Raw genomic sequence first — 22,562 nt, 5'->3', positions numbered from 1 at the left:
GGAGCCACTTTCTTCTGCCTGGAGCCCACGACTCTGCTCAGAGAGTGGTGTTAGCTGGAGACCAGATTTACTGGAAAAGGGAGGGCACCTGCCCTTTAAAAACAAGCCAGGCAAGAAGGCAAAGAGGCAGAGAGAGCCCATCCCCAGCTGGACCCATGTTATGTATGGGGACGCGGCAGCACAGCACGCAGCAAGGTGAGTTTTACTCTCTTCAAAGCAGTATCTTTCAGGGTCCCACAGAGAGAAAAGAAGATTTTGTTGCTAGGCCGCTAGGTTGCGAGTCCAGTGGGAAAACAGGTTCAACACCTGCCTCTGCCACCATCAGCTTGTGCAGTCCTGGACGTGACACTTCATGCCTTTCTCCCTTGGTCTCCACAGCCAGGCAACTTTTCTCTTTGTACCATGTTTGGTGTTTTACAAACCCCTGCACCTTGGCCAAGATCTCCACTTGGTTTTGGAATCCTAGTGACAATGGCAGTGAAAAGCTCTGCTGATCCAGGAGTCTTCATGACATGTCTTCAACGAGATGGCATTTGCCAACGCTTTTGGACAACACTTTAGGGCGAAGATGGCGACACTTTTGCCCACAAAACCAGTGTGGCGTTTGCATGGGAGCTGGCACTCCTGAGGATCAGGCTGCCCCTGCTGCAGAGGCAGCCCCAGCAGCATGTCACACCTCCCCGTTTGACCCCCAAAATCACGGGGCAGCCCCTCAAATAAAGGGTGCTGCTTCAAACAGCTCAGGAGAGCTTGATTTTCAGCCAAGACCACCTTGGTCCTCCCTCTAATTCAGATGCTTTAAGGTACAACAGTGTCCTAGGTCACTCACAGTGCCTGTGGGAGGAGAAAGGAGGTTGGACTTGACTTCTCAGCACAGGCTGAGGGTCTCAGTGCAAGCACCAAGACCCATCACCAGCCTTGAGGATCCCTTCTTTGTTCTTCCCCGAACACATGCTGACACTTACTGGAAACGCATCCTGGGCTTCGCACATTCTTGCCACCGAGGTCTGAAACTCCCCAATGAAGTCATGTCCCCCGTCACTGTCATAGTCGTAACACATCACCTAGAGTGGATGGAGTACAAACCAGCCTCAGACACAGTAACTACATCCTGCAAGGAGACCTGCTGAAATTCCCAAACTCTCCTGTTGGAGACCTCAAATAAGATTTTTTGGGGGTTTGAAAATGGTTCTTCAGTTGTTGCTTTTTTTTAGATAAACAAGCCATGGAGTTTTAGATGCTGATGACCACGATACAAGCTGAAATGTCTCCCATTACCTTTATCGGCTTCTCTACATCTCCATCGCACAGTGAAACCAAAGGCACAGTGAACGGCTTCCAAATGGGGTCCAGTGTGTACTTAATCACCTGCAGGATGGGAATGGAGGGATGCTGTTACAATGGGCACGTCCAAAGGGGAAGACTGCCACAAAGCAGGAACATGTTTCCAAGAGCGATGCTGGACTGGGTTCTCAGTGGGACAGGCCAGGCAAGCTGAAGAAAGCCCACTCAGCTCTCTTCGGCCTCCTTAGCTTAGACACAGCAGCTCCCCAGTCGCTGCTTCTCAGGCTGTAGCACGCCTGAGTTACAACACATTCATTTTCATCGCATTGGGTGACTGAACCACCTCCAGGGGCAATTAAACAAACCTACCTGGGAAAACAACTACAACAGACTGGGCAGCATGGGCGAAACCATGCCCAGGGCATGGGCACAACCACTTACGCCATCAATTCAAGGCCAGGAGCTACTATTTGTGCCCTCTGCATCCCACTGCTCGCACCCTACTCATTGCTTACTCCTCCCCTCGGCACTGCCTACATCCATCTGGGGTCCGACCACTGAGAAGATGGAGCAGTGGGATACTGAACAGCCGTGGGAATATCCAGCTCTCTCACCTCATCTGCGTAACATCTGCTGCCCGAGCTGGAGAAATATTAATTGATGCTTTTTGACATTTTCTGAGAGAATGCAATTGCTTCGTGTAAGCCTAAGGAAACGCAAGCAGGCTCCAGGCACACGCTCTGTACATCAGAGATGCCTGCTGGGCAAGTGAAGGTCCTCTTTCACAATGGTGTTATGCTCAAAAAAAGACATCCACGAGACTGGAAGGAAAGTCAGACGCAAGAAAATTAACCCTTCTCTGTGCAGGGGAAATATGGGGATTTCTAGCACAAAGGACCTGGAGCTTTGCAGCCAGAGCAGCAAGAGCACAACCCGGCGAGGGAGAGGCCCACGGCTGCTCCTTCTAGCAACCAGCCACGCAGGACCTGGAATGGGTATCTTGTCTTACAGACAGGCTCTGTGTGAGACAGGGGGAAACCCTGACACTGCGAGCACGGTTTAGTCGAGAATTTGTGAACACCTCCTCCGTGAGGCTGGGAAGAGCAGGGGGAACCCACGCACCCCAAGATGCTGTCTGCACGCTGCCAGCCGCCGGGTCCGCAGGGTGGGTGGGGAAGGATCCGACATCTCCAGCACATGGTGCCCAGCTGGGCATTCAGACTTGTGCTTAAATAACAGGCTGTAATGAGCACACTAATCCTTCTTCCCTGCCAGACACCTCCGTGGTGGCATGAGACATGCCAGCATCAGTCTGGGAGCCGGTTATATTCCCACACCAAAAGCTGCAAGGATGGGGAACCTTATTTCTTCATATCTGGCCTCAAAACACAAAGAGGCTGACCTGGCACAGGACTGCTCTGAGAGCAGAGGGATGCATTCAGGGCTGGTAAGGAGGAGGCTGTCAGAGCACCCATCATTTGAAAGAAAACCTGGCTAGACCCAGTGAGACAGAACAGTGGAAGAATGGGGCAGCAACTCAGAGGAAAAATCAGTATATAATCTGCTTCCCATAAACCTGACCTTCTTATAGAGATCCTAGCAATGGCTGATGCACAGCTGTGTTCTCAATTCCCACACCTCTTCCAGGAGGAAGGTCAGGAGGTTACTCCACATTTCCACACCCGAGAAACATGTCTCGGTGAGTCAAAGCCCAGCTACGCACACTAAACTGGGAGGAAACAACCAAACAAGGTCCCAGCCTGCTCCTGTAGAAATGCAACAGAAATATTGAAGATGGTATGAATTAAATATACATGGAAATACGTGTGAGAAAGCACTGAAAAAATAAACAGCAGGGCTAGGGTCAAAAGGGCTGCCCATTTCAGTGCCCAGAACACTCAGTGGTACACACACCCCGGTGCTCGTGTGCACGTGGGTGTGCGAATGCAGGAAATCCTTGTGGACTTTGCACGGCAGTGGGAAAAATCAACATATGGAAAGACTTTGTAAATAAGTAGCACCCTCTTCTTTTGCATACATTCACATTGTGTTCTGTTACAGCAATTTGCTGCGGTGGGACAATGGGCTCCTTAACAAAGCCTTAAGGGGACAAGAAAAAGAGGAGGGGAGAGACCAGGACAGGAAAAAGAGAGGTGGAAGGTGGGGAGTGATGGGATGCTCTTCCTCCGACGTTGGGGCTGCTGTGAGCCTCTCTGCAGCGATCGACCCCTCCTCTTTCTGCCAGCTGCCAGGGACCACACACACACACACACACAAATCCAACCTTGAAACAAGCTTTGAGGGGGAGGGAGGAGGGGAAAAGTCAGTGAAAAGTAGTTATTAGCCTGGTGCTAAAGCAGAAGCCAGCCTTCTGCCTCTCCTGGCAAATGCCCCTCCAGGTGAGCTTCTCCCTGCCCACACTGTGCCTCTTGTCCACAACATCATCTGCTTTAGCAGCTTGAGAATAGAGCCAGAAGGGAGCTCAGATCAAAGTATCACAGTAGGTTATTAATGGTGGACCAGGAGGGGTCAGCTGCCTCTGACTGTACCCACGAGGAACCTGGTTCAGGTCTCTGTGTCCACTCTGTTAGACATGAGCCTGAGTGCTCATGCACTCAAACTCAAGATGCTTAAGCATCCTCCAGGTTAGCTGAGGATCTGGCAAATGCTTGTTTAAACCTTTCCTCACTACTGCCCCCTTGGACCACCTCCCACCACCTCTCATGCCCGTTTCCGCAGGTTGCAGCTCATCGTGCTGGTCCTGCACCTTGAAGGAGAGTGGTCCAGGGCACAGCTCACGGTTAGGCTGATCCTAAAGGTTAACACAGGTTAAAAGACTGTCTCTCTCTCTGTTTGGTAGATACAGTAGTGAGTAGCATGGAAAAGATCTCAAAATCTTGCTGGCTTCAGTAAATTTTCACCTGTTGGAGTTCAGCAGCCTCAGCTGAACATCAGGAAGGCAGCAGTGAGGTTCTGAAATCTCTGGATTCCACCTTGTTTTACGGGTGATTGATGAGATAATGCCATGAAGGGCAAAAGAAGCTGATGTAAGGATGGTGATGTCTCAACATCTTGGGTGAGAGTCAGGCTTACCTCTGTTCTATGGACCAGCATCCACTTCCCGTCGTCACCTGGTTTATAAAACTCCAGGAAAGGGTCTGACTTTCCAAACAGGTCCTGGAGGAGAAGAACAGGATGAGTTACATGGTATTCCGCAAGCAACTTTCAAAGCTGGTCCAAGAAAGACCTCCTTTCCCAGGCAGTGCCAACCCTGCAGACACCCTCTTGTCTTCATGAGAGTGGCTCAAGCACGCCAGCAAACAGGCAGCACTCAGACGGAGCACCCTGCCACCCCTCCGTGTCCTGGTCATGTGAATCCCACTGACATTCACACTGCACTTCGGAGTTGTCACCTCAGCACGTGCCCGTGGAATTTGCCAGTGGATGCCCACCAGTCGGCAAGCTCTCTGGACTCAGATGCCACAGAAATCAACCCCAGCTGGGAGGCAGCTGTGTTTGGGCTTGGAAAAACATCCAAAGCTTTAAAGGAAAACCAGAATTATGAAGTGCATGAGTGTCTTGAGGGAAAAAGGAAAAAAAAAACACCCTCCTACACATAGTGGTAAAGCATAAGCAGAGGAAATCTTTAAGGAGCAAGCTGCCCTGGTGTTGACAGAGATCATGTAACACCCTCTGAGATACGCAGCCCTGAGTCAGTGTGTGCTGCTGCCTCGCCAGCCAGCGTCTCCTCAGATATTCGCCCAGTAAAGCGCAGCTGGTTTATGAGAAATATGTACACGTACACCCGTGTCCCTGCTGGGTACTGGCACAGGGGCTACTTTGGGACACCTGCAGCGCAGAGAGGAGGGCACCAACACAAGGATACTCCAGCATTTCTAAGCAGAACTTCATTCCCATTTAGGAAAAGTAAGAAGTGCCTAACAAGAAGCCAAGCCCAAAATGTTCCAAACGATTTACTGAGAATTCAAGCCATTTCAGCTGATTTTTTACCCCCAGAGGCGAGCGGGTGCCTGAGTCTTCAAGAAAGCTAAAGAAATTTCTTATGGGTTTAAACAGGAGCTTTTTGGGCTTTGCAGTGATGCAGGGGGGCTGCAGGGGGGCTGCTCATGGAGAAGGAGGAGGAAACATGGATGCCTCAGAAGCCTCTGTCCACAGTCAGTCCAGGAGGTGGCAGCTGCGATGAACACATGCTCTAGTGATGCCCCAGCAGAAAACCCATTAACGTTTCTATCTAAATCCTGTTTCTAAAGCCAGCCAGAAAAGTAAATCACTGCAAAGTGTTTTGGCTTAGAGAAACTATAACCTGCTTCAGCCAAAATTTTTCTTCCAGAAGAGCAGACCAGAGGGACACTCTCTGGTGAGATGAGGCTATTTTTCTCCTACCCTTTTTCACATGTTTGTAGGAGAGAAAACCAAGCCATTCTTTCTGCAGTGCACAGTTTTGATCCTGCTCACCCACAGCCTAGACTTGGCACTTTAAAGCTTAACTGACGGATTGAAGAAGCAGCAGTAGGTACCCAACCCTGCCTGTGCTGGCTTAATCCGCAACCCAACGTGGTTTCATCAGCGCCGACCAAGAGTGAGTCGGTGGAGCACCGTCTATGATAAGAGCAGGGAGCTTTGAAGGATGTCTGCTGCCATCCCACATGCAGCAGCCTGGTTCACAAGTCCGGTCAGCCTTGCTCCATTCGAAGCAGAGTGGGAGATGACTCCAAGCCACAGGATTGTGGGCTGTTATTTTAAAACATAAAACCCACAAACATCTCACCCCTGCAAGCCTGGCAGGAGATGGAAGCTGAGCGAGCAAAGGAGCTCAGCAAACCAGATTGATCTGCAAACTGGTCCAAGAATCTAAAACATCCAAACTGGTCCTTGCACACCATGGACAAAGAGGGCGGAAGCAGCACTTCCACCAGATGTAGGTCCCCAAACCACAGCTTCCAGCACTGATCCTGGCTCATGGCCCTTGCTCTCCCTCCCCAGGCTGAGCCAAAGCATTGCTGCCCTCCTGCCATCCCTACGGCTGCGATGGCACACAGCTCCGAGTATGAGTTTACCAGGGCTGGTCCCAGGTGAAAATACCTCCTATTTTGCAAGGTACGTATATAAACCAGCTCTCCCAAGAGAGGTACAAAAGCCCCAGGCTTGTTCTGTTGCTGACATGGTCCCATGGTGCAGGTTCACCAAAGCAAGGCAGTAAACCACAAATGGAGAAACTTTGGACACGTCATGGGGGGGAAAGACCTGCCGGCAGCCTGAGAGAGGTCCCAGCTTCAGAGTGGTCATGGCAGAAGGAACTGCCTGAGGACAAGCACAGCTCCAGGCTGGAGGAGGCTGTTATCTACCCAGGCTGCAGCCTTGCCCCTATGTTTTTTGGCTTAGCCACTTCTCTGCTATCTTTTATAAGCTTAAAGGAGTTTTACCCAGCTCCCACAGGTGCCACGACCAATAATGACCCAAAAATATTGTGTTTCAGCCAATTTCCTTGTTCAGAGACCATTTTAATTTGTGTGAAGTGACACCAACATCCTTTACCCATGAGCAGGACTTTAAGCACTACAATGCTGAGTTGTGGTACAGGAATCAGCAAAGAAACCTTGTTGGCTCTTGGTGACAGCAGGCAGTCTCTGAGAAAGGAGCTTTCTGCTGACATCTGCTGATAAACTGCAGGGAGACCCAGGAAGAATAGGACCGTTCATAGTCCTTATCCCAGTGTAACTAGGTAGATGCTGAATTTCCATACCTTGACTGTGGGTCTGAAAGGCAGCAGACCCACATGTTATCATGTCCCACTCGAAGAATATCAAAAGATGTCACCTTTGCATAGCCCCATAGAGGGACTTCATTGCAAACCAGATTAGGAAGGCAACTCCAGCTCATGGAGCAAGTGATGCCACCAATGACGATGCTGATACAATAAGCAGATCTATGCCTGAGGCGCCAGTGTTGCAGGGAGGATCCAGGTCCTTGGCCCTGTTCTTCACAATGGCCAAAGCTGCAAAGAGACCCTGAAGCACGAAAGAAGGGCACCAAGACTGCTGTGAAATCCCACCCCCTGCTTTGCAAGGGAACAGACGATTTTTCTCGGGGCACTGGAATAAAACACTTGCATTAGGGATGTCCTCATTGACATGCACGGGGCTGAACCTCAGCCATGTCTCAGAGGAAGACACCTGCTCGAGGACATCTTTCAGCCCATAAATGAAACTGAGTTATTTTGGGGATTTATTAACAGGGGCATTTGGCTCCTTGCGCTAGGCAGGGCAAGCAGGAGGATGAGAAAAGAGCCGCTTCCAACAGATGGGAGAAACACTTGAGCAAACCAGGCATCCATCCAGTTTGGACAACAGGACTGGACAAACCACATCGTCTGCCCCAGCAAATACACTTCTGCCTGGATGCTTGCTTTACCCTGGTTTGAAAACTGAGGGCCATCCTGCCAGTAACACAAGCTGCAGAGAGACTAGGAAGAAGGAAAAACTAATATTCCCATTGATCGCTTAGCAACAGCACTGGTTTAAGAGGAGTATCTCTGGTTGCCTGGTAAATAAGGTCAGATGGCTTTGTTCAGAAAGGCTCCCAATTTCCTACATATCATATCCAAAGCAAAACTCATGCATCACCTGCCTCCGTGAGGTCAACACTTATTCCTCGGAAACGACAGGCCCTCCTGTTTGATATACAAGCAGGTGTTCACTCCATTCCCAGAGGGGCTGAAGGCAACAAGCCAGGAGCATTCAGCACTTCTAAGACATGGGTTCACAGGGCATCAAAACTGCCAGCTCTGTCAGGAGGCATTTCCAAACGACAGCCACTGAAGTAGTAAATCTGCTGCCTTTAAGATATGCCAGTACACAGATCCTGTGCCACATGTAGTCTTTCCACACCTCAATGTGCATGATGAAGAAAGCAATACCATGACGGGAGGGAAACTGAGGCACAGGGACACTCAGCAGCCAGTGGCACTGCAAGGACTTGAAACCCTCCAGTCTCACCCTAATGCTTTCTCCAGTAGGACTATTTACTGTCACTGCTATAGTCAAAAGCAGAGATTTCTTTAGATGCCTTAGCCTACGAAGGACAGAAATTTAACACTGCACCTCTCAGAAAAAACTTCACTCACCTTTTTATCCAGTTTTCTGCCAGCCATGCTCAGAGTAATCACCCTGTTATCCGATAGTTCTTGGGCAGCTATCTGAAAGACAAGGGAAGGCTGCATTCATTTTCCACACAAAAAGAAAGTGACCACCAAGCCAGAGGAGAATCCAGACGCTGAGGACATGCACTCTGAGGATACCTGCACAACTCCTGCAAAACTCATTTCTCAATTAAGAGACCGGATGATCTAATGCACACAGTATTCTATTACTGAGGAGTTAAACATTTTATCTTTGCAGATCAATTTGGGACCACAGCTTACTTTCCAGCTTCTCACTGGAATGGCAGATAGAGAAAAAGCCCGAACTTCCCCCAGACAGACATTGTCATTTACTCTGTACTGAGGCAGTGACACATCATCTTTAAAATGAAACAGGGCATGTTTTTTTAGCAGGATACCAGCTATGATCCTGGTGCTGCAGCTGGAACCCCCGTGGCATCCGCTGACCTCCACAGATGCATTGTTGGGATTGGGTCCACATCAAACACGTTCATTGCAGGGCTGGGAGTCAACAATTAAACCCCTTGAATCAACAGTGTAAAGGGAGAATGAGGTGCCAGGATACTCCAAGCAGCCTTCTTCTCCCATGCCATCAGAACTAAAATGAAGCTTCTGGGAACAAACTCATTTCCATTCTTGGGTGTCACATTTGAGCTGGTCTCAGGTGGGTTTTTGCACACCAGGCTCTGGCGAAGCCTCCAAAAACCAAGCCAAGAGGAAGCAGGAGCCATAAAACCCCTTGCTGGCAAGAAGTGCCACCTCATCCTCCGTGTCCCAGGCTGGGCACGGCAAAAGGCAGCTGCCCTGTCCATTGAGGGAGATGCCAGTGGCACCAAGGTCTCAAGCCACGTTTCTGCATGATGACCCAACAAGATGGCCTGGAGCATGAAACCTCCATTGCTGCTCCTGAGGAGCTACAGTTGGTAGGAGTGCAGCCCAGATTACTTCAATTTAAGAGACTTTATTCCCATATGTTCCCAAAGGGCTTCGGCTGCCAGCCATCAGTGGGCCGGTTTTGTCTGGAATGAGGTCTAATGAGTCTCCTGATATTTTAAGAAAGGGAATGTTTATAACAAAAAAACCCCACATTTATTCACTTCTGTTACCAGCCGTTTTCTGATTCATTTGTATTTTTTTTCCTCACGGCTGTGTCCTGCCCAAGCATCTGCTCCTCACCTCTCCCTCCTCCACTCCCCGAGGCAGGCTGAGCCGTCCCCCAGCATTCCCAGCCACGGTATCCTCCCCAGGCAGAGCCAGCACCGGCATGGCTGGGAGCTCAGTGTGGACATTCTCCTCGCACACGGTGCTCGCACGCGTGGTCGTTTGTTGCCTTTCACAAGGTGGCTGCCCTTCACTGGAGATACACAGCGTAATTACTATGTAATTGCAGAAATCAAGGGAACAATTTTCTGCAGAACAAGCAATCAGAGGGTTATCGGCACTTCGGAGAGCAGTGAATTTGCAGAGATGAGAAGGTAGAGACGCAGCATTTGAATCCACCTGGGCAACTGGGCAAGGGGATGAGGCACAGCTCCCCAGCAACCTCCCAGATTTTCCATGGCAGACATCACTCTTTGGTACACATATGTGTTCAATGCATGTAAAACCAAGTTTTTCCTCTGCCATGTACAGCCGTGAAGTCAGAACTTGCCTAGTGCAAAGCCACGGCGTCTGTTTTCTGTCCCACCTAGTTCAAGGTGGGTGCACACAGTCACCAAAATCAGCATGAGAAAGAGCAGCAACAGGGTAGCGGACAAAATTTGACATTTGCTGATGCCCACAAAGAATTCCCAGCTGGTGTTCAGCATTTTAGGGCTCACAGGAGGCTATGTAAAAGCCAGACGGTGCAGACAAGCCAGGTACATCGTCATGCCATGCTGCCACAGGCTGCTGGTGGCATCTTCTCATGGCCAGTATGGACAATACAACATCCCCACCACTGTGTCTCCAGAGGCATGTGGCAAGAACTTGGGCTTGATTTCTTCAAACAGAGTAGCTTGCTTTCAGATTTTCCCCATCTCTTCAAACCTAGGGACCTCCATGTGATCCCATCCAGTCAGCCAAGGTTCTTCTGTTGCATTCATTCCACTGGAACCTTAGTTAAGGAAAAGGATACTTGGGCATTATTGAAGGGAATAGGAGTGAGGAAGGCAGGGTTTGGCTCCAAATTCCATATTTTATACGACTGAGTCCAAAGCAGAAGCCACCTCCTTGGTTGGTGTCCCCAGCCCATGCTTCAGTTCCATGACAAGCAGTGAGGAAAGGTGACCACCACACAAGACCCTATTGTCATCACCAAGCCAGGGCAAAATAAAACAGATCAGAATATTGCATCGATGGTACAAAATGAAGAAGAGTCTCAGCCTCTCTGATATTTAATGACACACTAGTGACAAATCGAGATCTTCTCTTTTTTAAAGGGGTGTAACCTTTGAGCTTGACTGGAAACTTTTCATCTGGTCAGCTCTTCCCACTCAAGTGTCGGACAGGGTGTTGAGAACCTGCTCCATGGGGACAGGACACACATCAAGCACCGCTTGTGAACTTCACTGTGGCTTTTCCTCTTGCATTTAAAGACTAACTGTAAGAATTAAGAGAGAAAATCTGGCAGCATCTTCCCAGCCTCTAGAGCAAACCCTGATGGAGATGCCCTTGCAGCAGCCAGGTCCTGGGCTTTTAAACCCTTCCAGTCCTTTTAAACCAGATGGAGGTTTAACTCCCTATTGGCCTTTTCTTCCACACCTTTGTGGCCCAACTGTGCATCTTGCAAAGACCATAACACAGAAGAGATGCAAAAAAGGGTAGGAGATGTGGCAGGAGAGAAACACACCTAAATTTAGACTTTTCTTTTTTTAAAAAAAAAGTGTCAGTACAAAGATCCACAGCGGGAAGGTCAGTGCCCGAAGGGGTCTGCATCGGGAGCAGCAGCTGTTGCTATGAGAGTTGTTGCTACGGCACAGCTCCTGTCCTCTTCCTACAAATAAAACCACCCATCGCCAGCAAAAGAATCAGCCCTCTTACCTCCCGCTACTCCAGAGAGGGCTGAGCAGGCATGTTGTGCCAGATAATGAACAGCAGCAGCTTAGATTTACTTTGGACTTCTCCAGATTAAGGTTTTTCTTATTTCGGAGACTGAAGCAGAGGCTGAAGACTCACAGCGCTGGCCAGCAGGCAGACACTGGGCAAGATGGTCCCTGCCCCAAATAAACAGTCGTCCAAACAGACCAAAGCAGGCAGGAAAATGAAAGGTAAAGGGAAAAATGTTCATGAGTTAAACCCCAGCCTACTGTACCCCGGGTAAGTGTTCTGCACTGTTCCCAGGTTATCCTCTGCCTTTACATACTCAGTAGTTAATGTAAAGTAGTAACCATACCGTTATCATCCCTTTTCCAGCCGGCTTGCCATTCCCCAAAAGAAGAGTCCTTGTTATTTTCTTGCTGGAGACAATCTAGAAAAGCCAAAGAAAATAAAGTCATGATTGTACAAGTGATCAAAAAGCAGACTCATAAGCAACTGATCATTGCTCATGTTAGTTAATTCAGATTAAGCATTCCCAACAGTTGGGAAATCTGGAGGTTGAATTTTAAAAAGCGCAGTCCCATCCATGCTTCTGCCTCAACCTTTGGTCCTATGTCACGCAGTCAGAAAATAATAACAATAATAATTATAAAAAATACGTAATAAAATGGCTTAACTTGTTGCTCCTGCCATCCAGGCAACGCAGACATGCTTGGTTTCCTCCCATTGCTCTCCAAAACCGTTCTTCTCCCTCTAGGGAAACCTGATTGCAGCTTCACAACACTTAAAGGGGGCTTATAAGAAGAGGACAGACTTTGTAATAGGGTCTGTTGTGATAGGACAAGGGTTAATGGTTTTAAACTAGAGGACAGTAGATTCAGACTAGATATAGGGAAGAAATATTGTACAATGAGGGTGGTGAAACACTGGCACGGGTTACCCAGAGAGGCGGTGGACTTCCCATCCCTGGTAACATTCACAGCCAGGTTGGATGGAGCTCTGAACAACCTGATGGTGTTGAAGCTGTCCTCATCCAGTTGGACTAAATGGCCTTTAAAGGTTCCTTGCAACCTAAACCTTTCTGTGATCCTATGACTCTTGCAATTTCAAGGCAAACTCCTTTCCCGTTGTGACTAGGCAGCCACGTCCTGGAGTTTTCGATCCATAAATGCATAGAAATCACCAGTCAGTGTAACTAGACGTTTGCGCCGCACTCTGCACAAGGAGTTGAAATCTCCGTATAACCCTGGCTAGCAGAAACCACCGACACCCTCCAGCCTGCAATTTGATCCCTGTTACATTTCCTTTGGCCACAGAGGTCATTACAGGCCCGCAAATGATCCAGCCATCCTTTTAAATCTTACCACAGACCTAATTAACTGCAATAAAGTAATCTGGCTAATCTGACAGAGCTCTGATGCCAACTCAAATTGAAAAGTCAGATGCTCGCTGTGTGGTGGTTGCTGCCTATGGCTGCTCTGCTTCCCTTTTAAGAGCTGCTTGTGCCTCAGAACTGGTCAGGCTTATGGAAACATCTCACCAGACAAAAAATAGACATTAGAAATCCCACAGCACCATGGCTGAACGCAGAAGGGCTTGTCTGTCCTGTTTCCACCCCTCTCCACATCAGGCAACCTTGAGCACGTGCTACCCCTCCAGCCCACCTCTGCCCCATGACCAGGCTGTGCTGCAAGCCCACGCTGGCCACAAGGAGAGGAGGCTAACATAGAATTTCAGGGAAAAACCCAAAATTAGACGATCCTTCCATTCCAAGCTGGTGTCTCATTGCAGACTAAAGGTCATCAAGAGGCTCACATGGGAACTGCAGCAAAAAAATCATTAAAAACTGGGCACACACTCTTCTGCAGACTGCAAATTCTTGCACGAGATTGAGGTCTTTTCCTGAGGATGAAATAGAAGGATTACAAGAGAGCTGGAGAACATTGCCCCAGTGGAAGAGTGCCACGGAACAACCTTCATCCCCTCTTCCCCTGCACACTGAGATGGGTGCTTGCAGATGGAGCCAAGGAGAAGGCAAAATTTCATTAGACAGCTTTCCCACAGGGTTACAGGGGACACCTCACTGGGACAAGTCCTACTGGATCTAGGCCCACCAGCTGTGCCCAGAGACACAGTAGACAATTATGTCACACCCTCCAATTAAACCACTGACGAAGCACCTTGAATTCGAGACCTGCTAACAGCTGCCCATCCCCACCATTGCTACAACCACTGCTCTCCTCTGGATACGCTCCAGAGCCTCAACATCCTTCTTGTGGTGAGCGGCCCAGAACTGAACACAGTACTCAAGGTGCGGTCTCACCAGTGCCGAGTACAGAGGGAGAATCACCTCCCTGGACCTGCTGGTCACGCCGTTTCTGATCCAAGCCAAGATGCCATTGGCCTTCTTGGCCCCGTGGGCACACTGCTGGCTCATGTTCAGTCGGCTGTCAACCATTACCCCCAGGTCCTTCTCCTCCGTGCAGCTCTCCAGCCACTCTTCCCCCAGTCTGTAGCACTGCAACCTCAAACTCTGTATATGTCCGTGCTCTTCTAGCATGTCAAGCTCTTGAGTTGTCAATGGTAAGGTCACTTGGCGCTCCTTGCCATGCACAGTGCCATATTGCAGTCTGCACTCAAGAGCCTCCCTGACCACCCTGGGCATGCTCTCCATGCCAACCCACCTATTAGAGTGTCTGCTTCCCCCTGGTTCTCAGCACCAAGCACAACAGAGGCAGTTTCTCCTAGCCCCGGTGTTTGTGCCAGGTACCACAACAGCCCCGAGAAGCCAAATGCTGCAAAAGATGGAAAAAATCCCCCACATTCCCTGCCTCTGAGTCAGTGCAAGCTCAGAGGACAAAGGCGTTCTGAGAATATAGTTGCCAACTTCTAACAGTGTCTGGGCTCATGAATGCAAAGACCTTCCAAAGGCTTATAAACTGCACTGTGTCCTGGAAGCTTTTCCACAGGAAGAGCAGAAGACACATTCCTGCACCAACACACTAAAATAGGAGGGATGATTGGCTACACAATGGCAATGGAAAAAGTTTTCAAAAAACAATACAGAAAAACAAAACTGAGATTAGAAAGGTAAGCCACAATGCATCCTGACTTCAAATGTCTGGAAGCTTCCCAAGTCCAAATCCTAGCCGGTCATCAGGGCTTTTACTATAATCCATGGTGAGATAGAGGTACCTCGAAAAGCTCCCAGGTGATGTCTTTCTGCAGGCACCAGCTTACACTTGAGCAAGCAGCCAATAGGCCTAGCATGGAACAGTTGAACCTCAACAATTGAAGTGTGACAAGCAAATTAAATTAGTTTTGCCACAAAGGACTCGGAAAACTTTCCAGTAGATAAGAGTAGCACCCTTAGTCCCCCAATGTCCCTGTGGCTGATGTGATTTAGGGTCCCTTTCCTGGAGGACAGCAAGCTTGAGAGGGACCTCAGAGACTCACCATGCCCAGTGTGCAGGAGAATTCACCCAGGAAGTCATGCTCATACAGCTGCATGCTTGACTTGTCCTGGTCAAATAGGGCAAATTTGAGTTTCTGCACTTCTTCAAAGTGGTAGTCAATGGTGAACTTCTTGGCAAAAGCTGGGTTGAGGTTGTTCACAGCTGTCTCTGTCCTGTCAAGCTGTAATGGGGAAAAAAAAGGAGGCATTTAGACATGAGCATCTTTGAAACTGTCATGTATCTTCTCTGATTTCAGCCATAGCTACCCAGAAACTCTGCAGTGGCCAACAGAGAGTGAGCATACCAGCCATTCAGCAGAGGTACCCCTAAATGCAGGCCATAATGCTCAGGGTATGCAAGATGGGATCTGTCTAAACAAGTAATGACACTTCACGCAGAGAGCTGCATCCCGGAGGATGAGGCACACAGGGCTATACAAGCCCACCCCAGCGACCAGCAGGACAGGAGTGCCCATCCAGCCACGGTTCAGTTTGTACTCAGGGATTATTGAAGCCAGAGTTCTTGCTGGCTTCTAAACCCTGTTCTTCCAGGAGCTGATCCTCTCACACACCTCCAGTCCTCAACCAAACCCAGCTGCGATGCCAAGCCCGTTTCTTTCAGTTTGTGCTAACAGCATGGGCAAGCAAAAAGAAAATGTGTCACAAGCCAGAACAGCAACCCTCCAGCATTTCCCTCTAGACCTCAAACCAAAACATTCATGTGGTTTCTTCTTTCTTTGCTTAAAAGAAAAAAAGAAAATCACTGCAGGCCATTTTTCATAGATTTCATCGCGCATTAGGAGGAACAAGAGCCTGGAAGGACCCAGAAGACAAGATTTCAATAGATTTTTTTAACTTGAGCTATTGTGAGCAGGCTGGAAGAAATGATGTCTCCGACGGCTTGGAAGGGCAAGCGCACCGAGAATGATGGAAACTGGAAGGCGTGTGGGGAACCCATCGTTATAGGGGAAGCACCAAGTCGATCTGCAGCATCCTGCAGCCAAGAGCAGTGATAAGAGCAGAGGAAACTTGGCAGGCAGCCGGTGGAAGTGTGGCATGACGCAGCATGGCACAGGCAGACAGAAAGCCATGTGTGAGCCAAATTAAAAAAATCCTGGGGACAGCCATGCCAGAGATCCCAGGATGCGGCCCTCAGCCCCAGACCTCATAATTCAGACCACAGGAGAGCTGGGAGGATGGCAGCACCAGCTGGGCTCCCAACATGGGCTCACACAGAGACAGCAACCACGGTTTTAGCCAATGTGGCAGAAACTGGGAAAATGAGGCCAAAATAACCTGATGTATTAGCTCCGAGAAGTAAATTACCAAGGAGGGTGGGAACTTTAATAACCCTACCAGCCCATCCGACATCCCAAAAGGCACAAGGAAAGGACAATTTTGGAGCCCAACATGCAACAGACCCATATGAAGCTAAAAACAGGCAGAAAGGATGCTGGTGCCACAGCCTGAGCGTTGAACAAGAAACAAACACCCACAGCCTGGAGGAAAACCCTCCAGCAAGCGAACTGAGTAGCTTAGTCAGGACAGCAGCTCTCAATCTCGTATTGATGGTGGTAAATGGTTTGGTGAAGGGCATCCTCCTCAGGCAGCCTCATGGGAAGGACCAACAGCTCCGAGCATCCGAGCTGGAACAGCCATATGCCCACCAGACCTGGCAGAGAAGCTGGCAGCGTCATCTTTCTGCCACATCACCCTATTATCCTAGGATACGTTAACAGAGGCTGCTAAAAAAGAGAGAAAGGCAGGTGCTTGCCAGCATGATTTTATCAAGAGCTGCTGCCCTCAGTGCCTGGAAAGACCACCCTATCTGCCTGCAGGACAGCACAGAACCTCTGGACACATCACAGCCCTGATCAGCATCCTGTCTCATCTCACAGCCAGGACACTTGCACATCCCAGGTCCCACGGCAAAACCTCTGTGGCAAGCAGCCCCCACGGCAGCATCCTTACGCAGTGCCAGGCTGTGGGATGGAGGGATGTCTGCCAGAGCTGTGGAGCCAAGAATAAGTACGGCAGAGCAGGAAAAAAAACCAAAAACCAAAAGAAGGCAAAAAAAGAAAAACCAGCAAACCGATACCTTAGTCCCAAAGAAACTCATTCAGAGCAGGAGGCAGGTTTTGGAGGGACTGAGTGGAAATGTGGTGAGTTTGCTATATATACCAACTATCACAGTGTGTTTTGAAGTTGGCTTAGTCTGCCTTAATTGCCAAGAAACGACTAAAGTAAATGCTGTGTTCCCAGAATAGCCACCTGCTGCCCTCCAGGGAATCAAATACATCAACACTAGTGGGCTGTAAGCTGCTCAGGGCCACAGAGCTTCACACACATCCTTCCTTCTCTGCTGCCATTCTATACTCCGAACGCCTGCCAGAGTTGCAGTGGACCAGGAGCAGAGGCCGTCTGCGAGCTATACCTTATTTCAGCAGCACAACACACATAAATCCCCTTTCAGGCCTAGGAGGTGAAGCAACAGAGATGGATTTTAGCTTCTTCCACATTCTCTTAACTACTTTGAAGACAGGAACCAAGAGAAAGCAAGTCCTCTTGCTTCCAGGCACTAGTTTGAAGGAGGGAACTTGAGGTCCCACCTCCAGCTTTGCCCTGGACAGAGCGGTCCAGGGAAAGGGAATTAAAACCCAGCCTTGAGCTAATCCTTTGGAGTGATGGGGCTTCCTGAACACCCAGAACTGAGTGTTTAATCTCTTGCTTATTATCAGTGTGAAGCACAACAAAATCACAAGCCCCAGCAGATTGCTGCGTGTGGTTTGGTCTTTGGTTTGATGAGCAGCTGTCACCTTGCCAGTGATCACCACGTACGAGTCCTCTTCACATCACCAGGAGACAAGCACACCATCAGCTCCTGCATCCTTCTTCCCCTCCAACGCTTACAAGTGTGAGCTCCCTGTACAGAGCAGAGGTGGCTTTGCCACCCAAAAGCAGAAAAGCAAAAGTTTTTTTTAAGAGGAAACAAGGCTAATCAAAGATATCTGTTTGGATAAAAGTCTGGATTCTACAAATCAGGCACAAAACTGGGAAATCACCTCCAGTGACACCCCTTGTGTTCAATGAACACAACCGTAGTGTCCTCCAGTGTCGAAGGAGGGGTTGGCTAGAGACCGTCAGGTACTCCCAACATATGGAGATGTTTGATGTTCTAACGCTAGGAGGTGTTCTTCCAAGTGCCAAGGAAAGCTCCCACTAAAGGTGCAGGGCCAGCCGGGTGACTCAGAGCAGCACAAAGGCAGCAGTATGGCTGAGTCATGTGTCCCCGCTCCCAGTACAGAAGGCCAGGTCTTTCGTAGCTCTTGTGAGATGACATCATTGGGCAGAACATTTAAACATCACCCATCTTCATGTCACTTCTCGGCCTGTGGTTTACTGTCCCGCCCTCCCCCACCCCCTCCAAGGCTGATTCACAAAGATTTTTTAATTCCTATTTAGCTCAGCGAGACAAAATAATTGTATTTGGGAACAAATGTGACAGCTAGAAAGAACAGCGAGCAGAAATCTTTCTGTCGGCATCAGCTGGTGCAACAGCCTGGTACCCAGCTAAGATGCTGGCACCACCACTGCTGGGGCTGGTTCTGAAGGAGGAGAACTACCTCCTAAACCAGGTCCAACGGCTGGGAACTGTCACTAGCCCGGTGTGGGGGACACAGGGGCAACGTGGTGGGAAGGGTTCACGTCACTGAGCTGCTGCTGTCCCCATACATTCCTTACATTTCAGCTATGATATTAAGGCTCATCTTAGGGCAAGGGATTCATCTTAGGGCAAGGGGCACGTTTGTGTGGCCAAAATTCACACAGGACAAAGTGGGCATCCCTGGGTACCTCTGAACTACGGTGCATGAGGGTCCAGCAAGTGGCCCATACATGGCTTTCACGGGCAAGCCCACCTTTCCCAGTCCTTTCCAGCACCCAGTCAGTCCAAACCCATGCACCACTACTGCTGTGTGTGTGTGCAGGAGGATCTCAGTCCTGGCTGTGCCCACCACACACACGTGCCAGCTCACATAACCTCCACTGAAACCACAGGAGCGGAGCACTGAGCAATCTGCCGCTCAAGGCTGACATCCAGTGCCAATCTTTTATCTTGCCAATTAATACGAAGCTAAAAATAGCATCAAAACGGGGGAAAAAAAAGACCACCACATATTTGTATTGTATAAGAAGCTTTGGAATCAAACCTACTGGACTGAGACATTACTGACAGCAAGAGAAATTCCTGAAAAGTACAATCAGGTCAAAGAGATGACACCTATCGAGGCTAGAAAGCTCATTAATCTCATCCAGGCTGCCAAGCAAAGTTAATTGTGGACCATGGTTAAGTGAGGTTTGCCCCTACACCCTCCCCAGTGACAGTGAGGAGATCAGCTGTGGAACACCTTAGGTTGACCAAGCTCTCAAGGGCCACTTTGAAGGTAGCAAGATCCTTTCATGCTCCCCATGTGCCCTGCTAGAGGTTGGCATACTGAGATCTGCAGTTAAATCTAACCCACAGCACAAAGCAGAAAGCACAGATGGGGAAATGACCGGTTGCGGAACACAGAATAATTAACACACTGGCTCTGCAGCCACAACCTCTGAGAACCAGAAGAGCTTCCAACTTTGCTTGGGGAGAAATGAGGACCAGCACAGCACAACAGGAAGAGATATCAGCACAGCCAGACTACAGGAGGTGGAAATTCACAGGACTTACCTCCACCCACTTCCCATTGACTTCCATGAAGAGGACACAGAAGGGGTCAGATTTGGAAGTGACATCCCTGTCCAGAAGGTTTTGGCCGCTGACAGACAATTCAACTTTGCAGACGCAGTACTGGGAGCCAACGGGCCCCACCGGCGTGGGAGTCACAGTGTACGCCATGGACTCCAGCAGCAGCAGCTCCGGGCAGTCTGTGGGACATGAGAACGGAGAGAAACCTCAGTGCAAGGAGAAAGGCAGAAAACACTCTCTCAGCGCTGGTCGTTTGGGTGCAGACAGAAGAGCCACATCCAGACCCTCGTGCTCTAAGCTACACTTAATAAGTTATGAGGCTTTCCTGGCTCCAAAGCATCTGCCCTTCCCAGCCACCATCCCCCTGTGGCCACCACACCAGGCAGACACCCCGAGTGGGAGCCTGGCAGAGCATCTCCAACCTGCACTGAGTTTTCGCCATAAATAACAGATTTTCAAGGACGGGTAAAGCCTTCTGCTTACCCCTCGAGGGAGCAGGGGGTCCCCAGTGTCCCCTGGCATACTGTTTTGTCTGGGTTTTTATTTTGTGGGGAGGAATCATAGTTCCACACCCTCTTTCAGCACAAAACCACGTTATCGTCTGGCCGGTCCCAAGCTACGGATGATGGATCCAAGCTAAAAGGGTCAAACTTGACTTCTGCCTCCCAAATCATCATAGGGAAAGGGGTAAGACTGTGAGGATGAGTGGGGTGGGAGGCAGCTCCAGTCCTGGTTCAGCCCTATGTCCACTCAGCTCACCAGGCCAGCAGAAAGCAGTGGCTCTGGCAGCAATGAAAAAGCAGCAATAGTCGCTCACGGAAGAGCAAGGCATACGTGACAACCACTGCATAACCCATTGCGCAGGATAATTTACAGGGTCCTGATAAAAACCCCTTTGCCACAAGAAGAGCTTACTAAAAGTCCGCTACCAAAGCCATTTTGCAGAACCAAATGTGTTTTAACCATTATTAGTACAAAATTCCATCCCAGACAACAGATCTGCCTTCTGATGTGCAGTTTCCTTGGCAAAACCCACCAAAGGTCTTCAATAGAGAACAGGAAAGGGGGAGGGGGGAGAAGGAAAAGCATTTTCAGATTAATTTATACTAATAAACCTTTGTGCCTGGAGTTGTTAGTGGAGAGAGTGCTCTTTTCAGCAGTTTAGTTTCTTTCACTCACTTTTTCAGGAGTGGCTTGTGGCTCACTTCCTTTCTCTGCAAACCTCAAACATCACCTTCCTCCACCTTGATAAGCCATCTGCTGTTGTTTGGCATCAAAATCCCAACTAATATCATTTGTTTGTTTTGCCTGGGCTTGAGTATTTCCGAGCACTAGTGCTGCTGGGAGCTGGGCTGCTGTCCTCTTCCCTTGGAGCTCAGCCTCCAAGCTGGGATGGAGATGGGGGTACAGCGTTGGGGTGATCCCAGCACGGCTGTAGGAGAGGAAGCTCTGGGCTCACTGCTGGCTGTCCTGAGCGCTTCAGCTGCAATGAAACCCGAGCACAAAACAGTTCCACTTCCAAGGCTCTCAGCTCTCCTCTCCTATCTGCCAAGTTCTCTGCTTGGCACTAGGTCACCAGAAACAAGTCTGATTTTAAGCCCCAAGAGTAAATGAAAACTCTTCATCACAACACCCTACTCAAAGCAAAAGTGATGCAATCCTTCCAGCTCCAAAGGAACCCAGAGACATCTCCAGAAGAAGAAAATTACCATCCTTGGCTGCACACACACATGTGCATCACCAAAACAGCGCCCACGTCCTTTCCCCAATGTGGTTGCCCCTCACCTAGACCAAACGCCCCTCACGCCGTCACTCCCTGTCCCCTGCAGCGCAACCTCAGAACAGTAGCACACGTGGGCAACCATTTGGCTACCATTTTGAGGAAAAACACGTGCAGAAGCAAAAGTTGTTATGGCTTATCCACTGCAAAGCGCCTGCGAACACTGGGGCAATAACTCCAAAATGCCCATCCTGGCGGAGCCGCCTCTGCTCCTCTCAAGCCCATCTTGCCAGTTGCAGCTAAACCAAAGATGTTATTTATTTTTCTTTAATGCACAGATCATGTAATCGATGTCTTAAAATAGCCAGGCCTGTTCTATTTATGCTGCTGTCTGTCTGCTGCTCCCTCTGCAAAGCAAACACGGGGCAGCTGTGTTGGCATGGACCTGGTCCTGCCGGAGAAGGGAGATCTGGGCTGGGTTTTTCCATCTCCCCTTCCCCCCAGATCTCGGCATCATCTCACAAAAAGCAGAGGCAGCAAATGACTCAGTGGAAAAAGCTTTTTCCCAGGGCTGGCAGGCACCAAAACATCCTCTTAGCGCACTGTGCTCCAGCCCCTGCGCTCAGGCTGCTGCGCTCCCTGAGGAGCACATAGTCCAAATGGACACAGGGAAGAGGATGGGGAGCCAGCACCAGCTGGGGTCAGCTGAGACCAGAGACCTGGTGGGACCTGTGTCCCCTGCACAGACACACTCCCAACCTGGGCACCTGAAATCAGGGACCAGGACACCAGCTCCTGGCCCGACTGCCAACCTGGAGAGCGCTTGATGCCATCCCAAGGGTGTCAAGCACAAAATCCTGTGGTTGCCTCCTCCTCAAGAAGGCAAAACGTAGCGTGAAGATGCCACCACCCCTTTTCATACCATGACAGTAAAGATGATTTTTCCCCTAAAGAACTGCTAAGTCCAGCCATCCCACCAGGGATGGAGATGCCAAAGAGACGGGCAGCTCTGCTGAATCATAGCTCGGGATACTCCTTCCCCCCAGCTCCAGCCTCCATATAAAATCATGAGGAGCATAACTATCCTGATTCAGCCATAAAATAATTAGTTCAAGTGAAAGTAATTTTCCCAGCCAAGCTGACTTCCCAAACAGCGCCATGGAAAGGG

General features: G+C 49.6%; 1 protein-coding gene across 5 annotated transcripts in view; it reads right to left on the bottom strand.

Annotated features, from left to right (window-relative positions):
* Positions 1-22,562, bottom strand: part of CPNE2 (copine 2) — a 50,733-nt gene that overhangs the window by 17,645 nt on the left and 10,526 nt on the right. For all 5 annotated transcript variants that reach the window (XM_054078526.1, XM_054078527.1, XM_054078525.1 and 2 more), the window contains 7 exons: positions 19,657-19,853; positions 14,939-15,118; positions 11,838-11,912; positions 8,429-8,500; positions 4,378-4,461; positions 1,279-1,368; positions 966-1,064 (listed from right to left, as the gene is read on the bottom strand). In XM_054078526.1, coding sequence (XP_053934501.1) covers positions 966-1,064; positions 1,279-1,368; positions 4,378-4,461; positions 8,429-8,500; positions 11,838-11,912; positions 14,939-15,118; positions 19,657-19,824 — 768 coding nt within the window. In that variant the 5' untranslated portion in view covers positions 19,825-19,853. The remainder of the gene's footprint in view (positions 1-965; positions 1,065-1,278; positions 1,369-4,377; positions 4,462-8,428; positions 8,501-11,837; positions 11,913-14,938; positions 15,119-19,656; positions 19,854-22,562) is intronic.

Source organism: Cuculus canorus, chromosome 13 (assembly GCF_017976375.1).
Source record: "Cuculus canorus isolate bCucCan1 chromosome 13, bCucCan1.pri, whole genome shotgun sequence".
Taxonomy (NCBI): Eukaryota; Metazoa; Chordata; class Aves; order Cuculiformes; family Cuculidae; genus Cuculus; species Cuculus canorus.
Note: the sequence above shows the minus strand (reverse complement) of the source record. Positions and strands in the feature narration are given on the sequence as shown.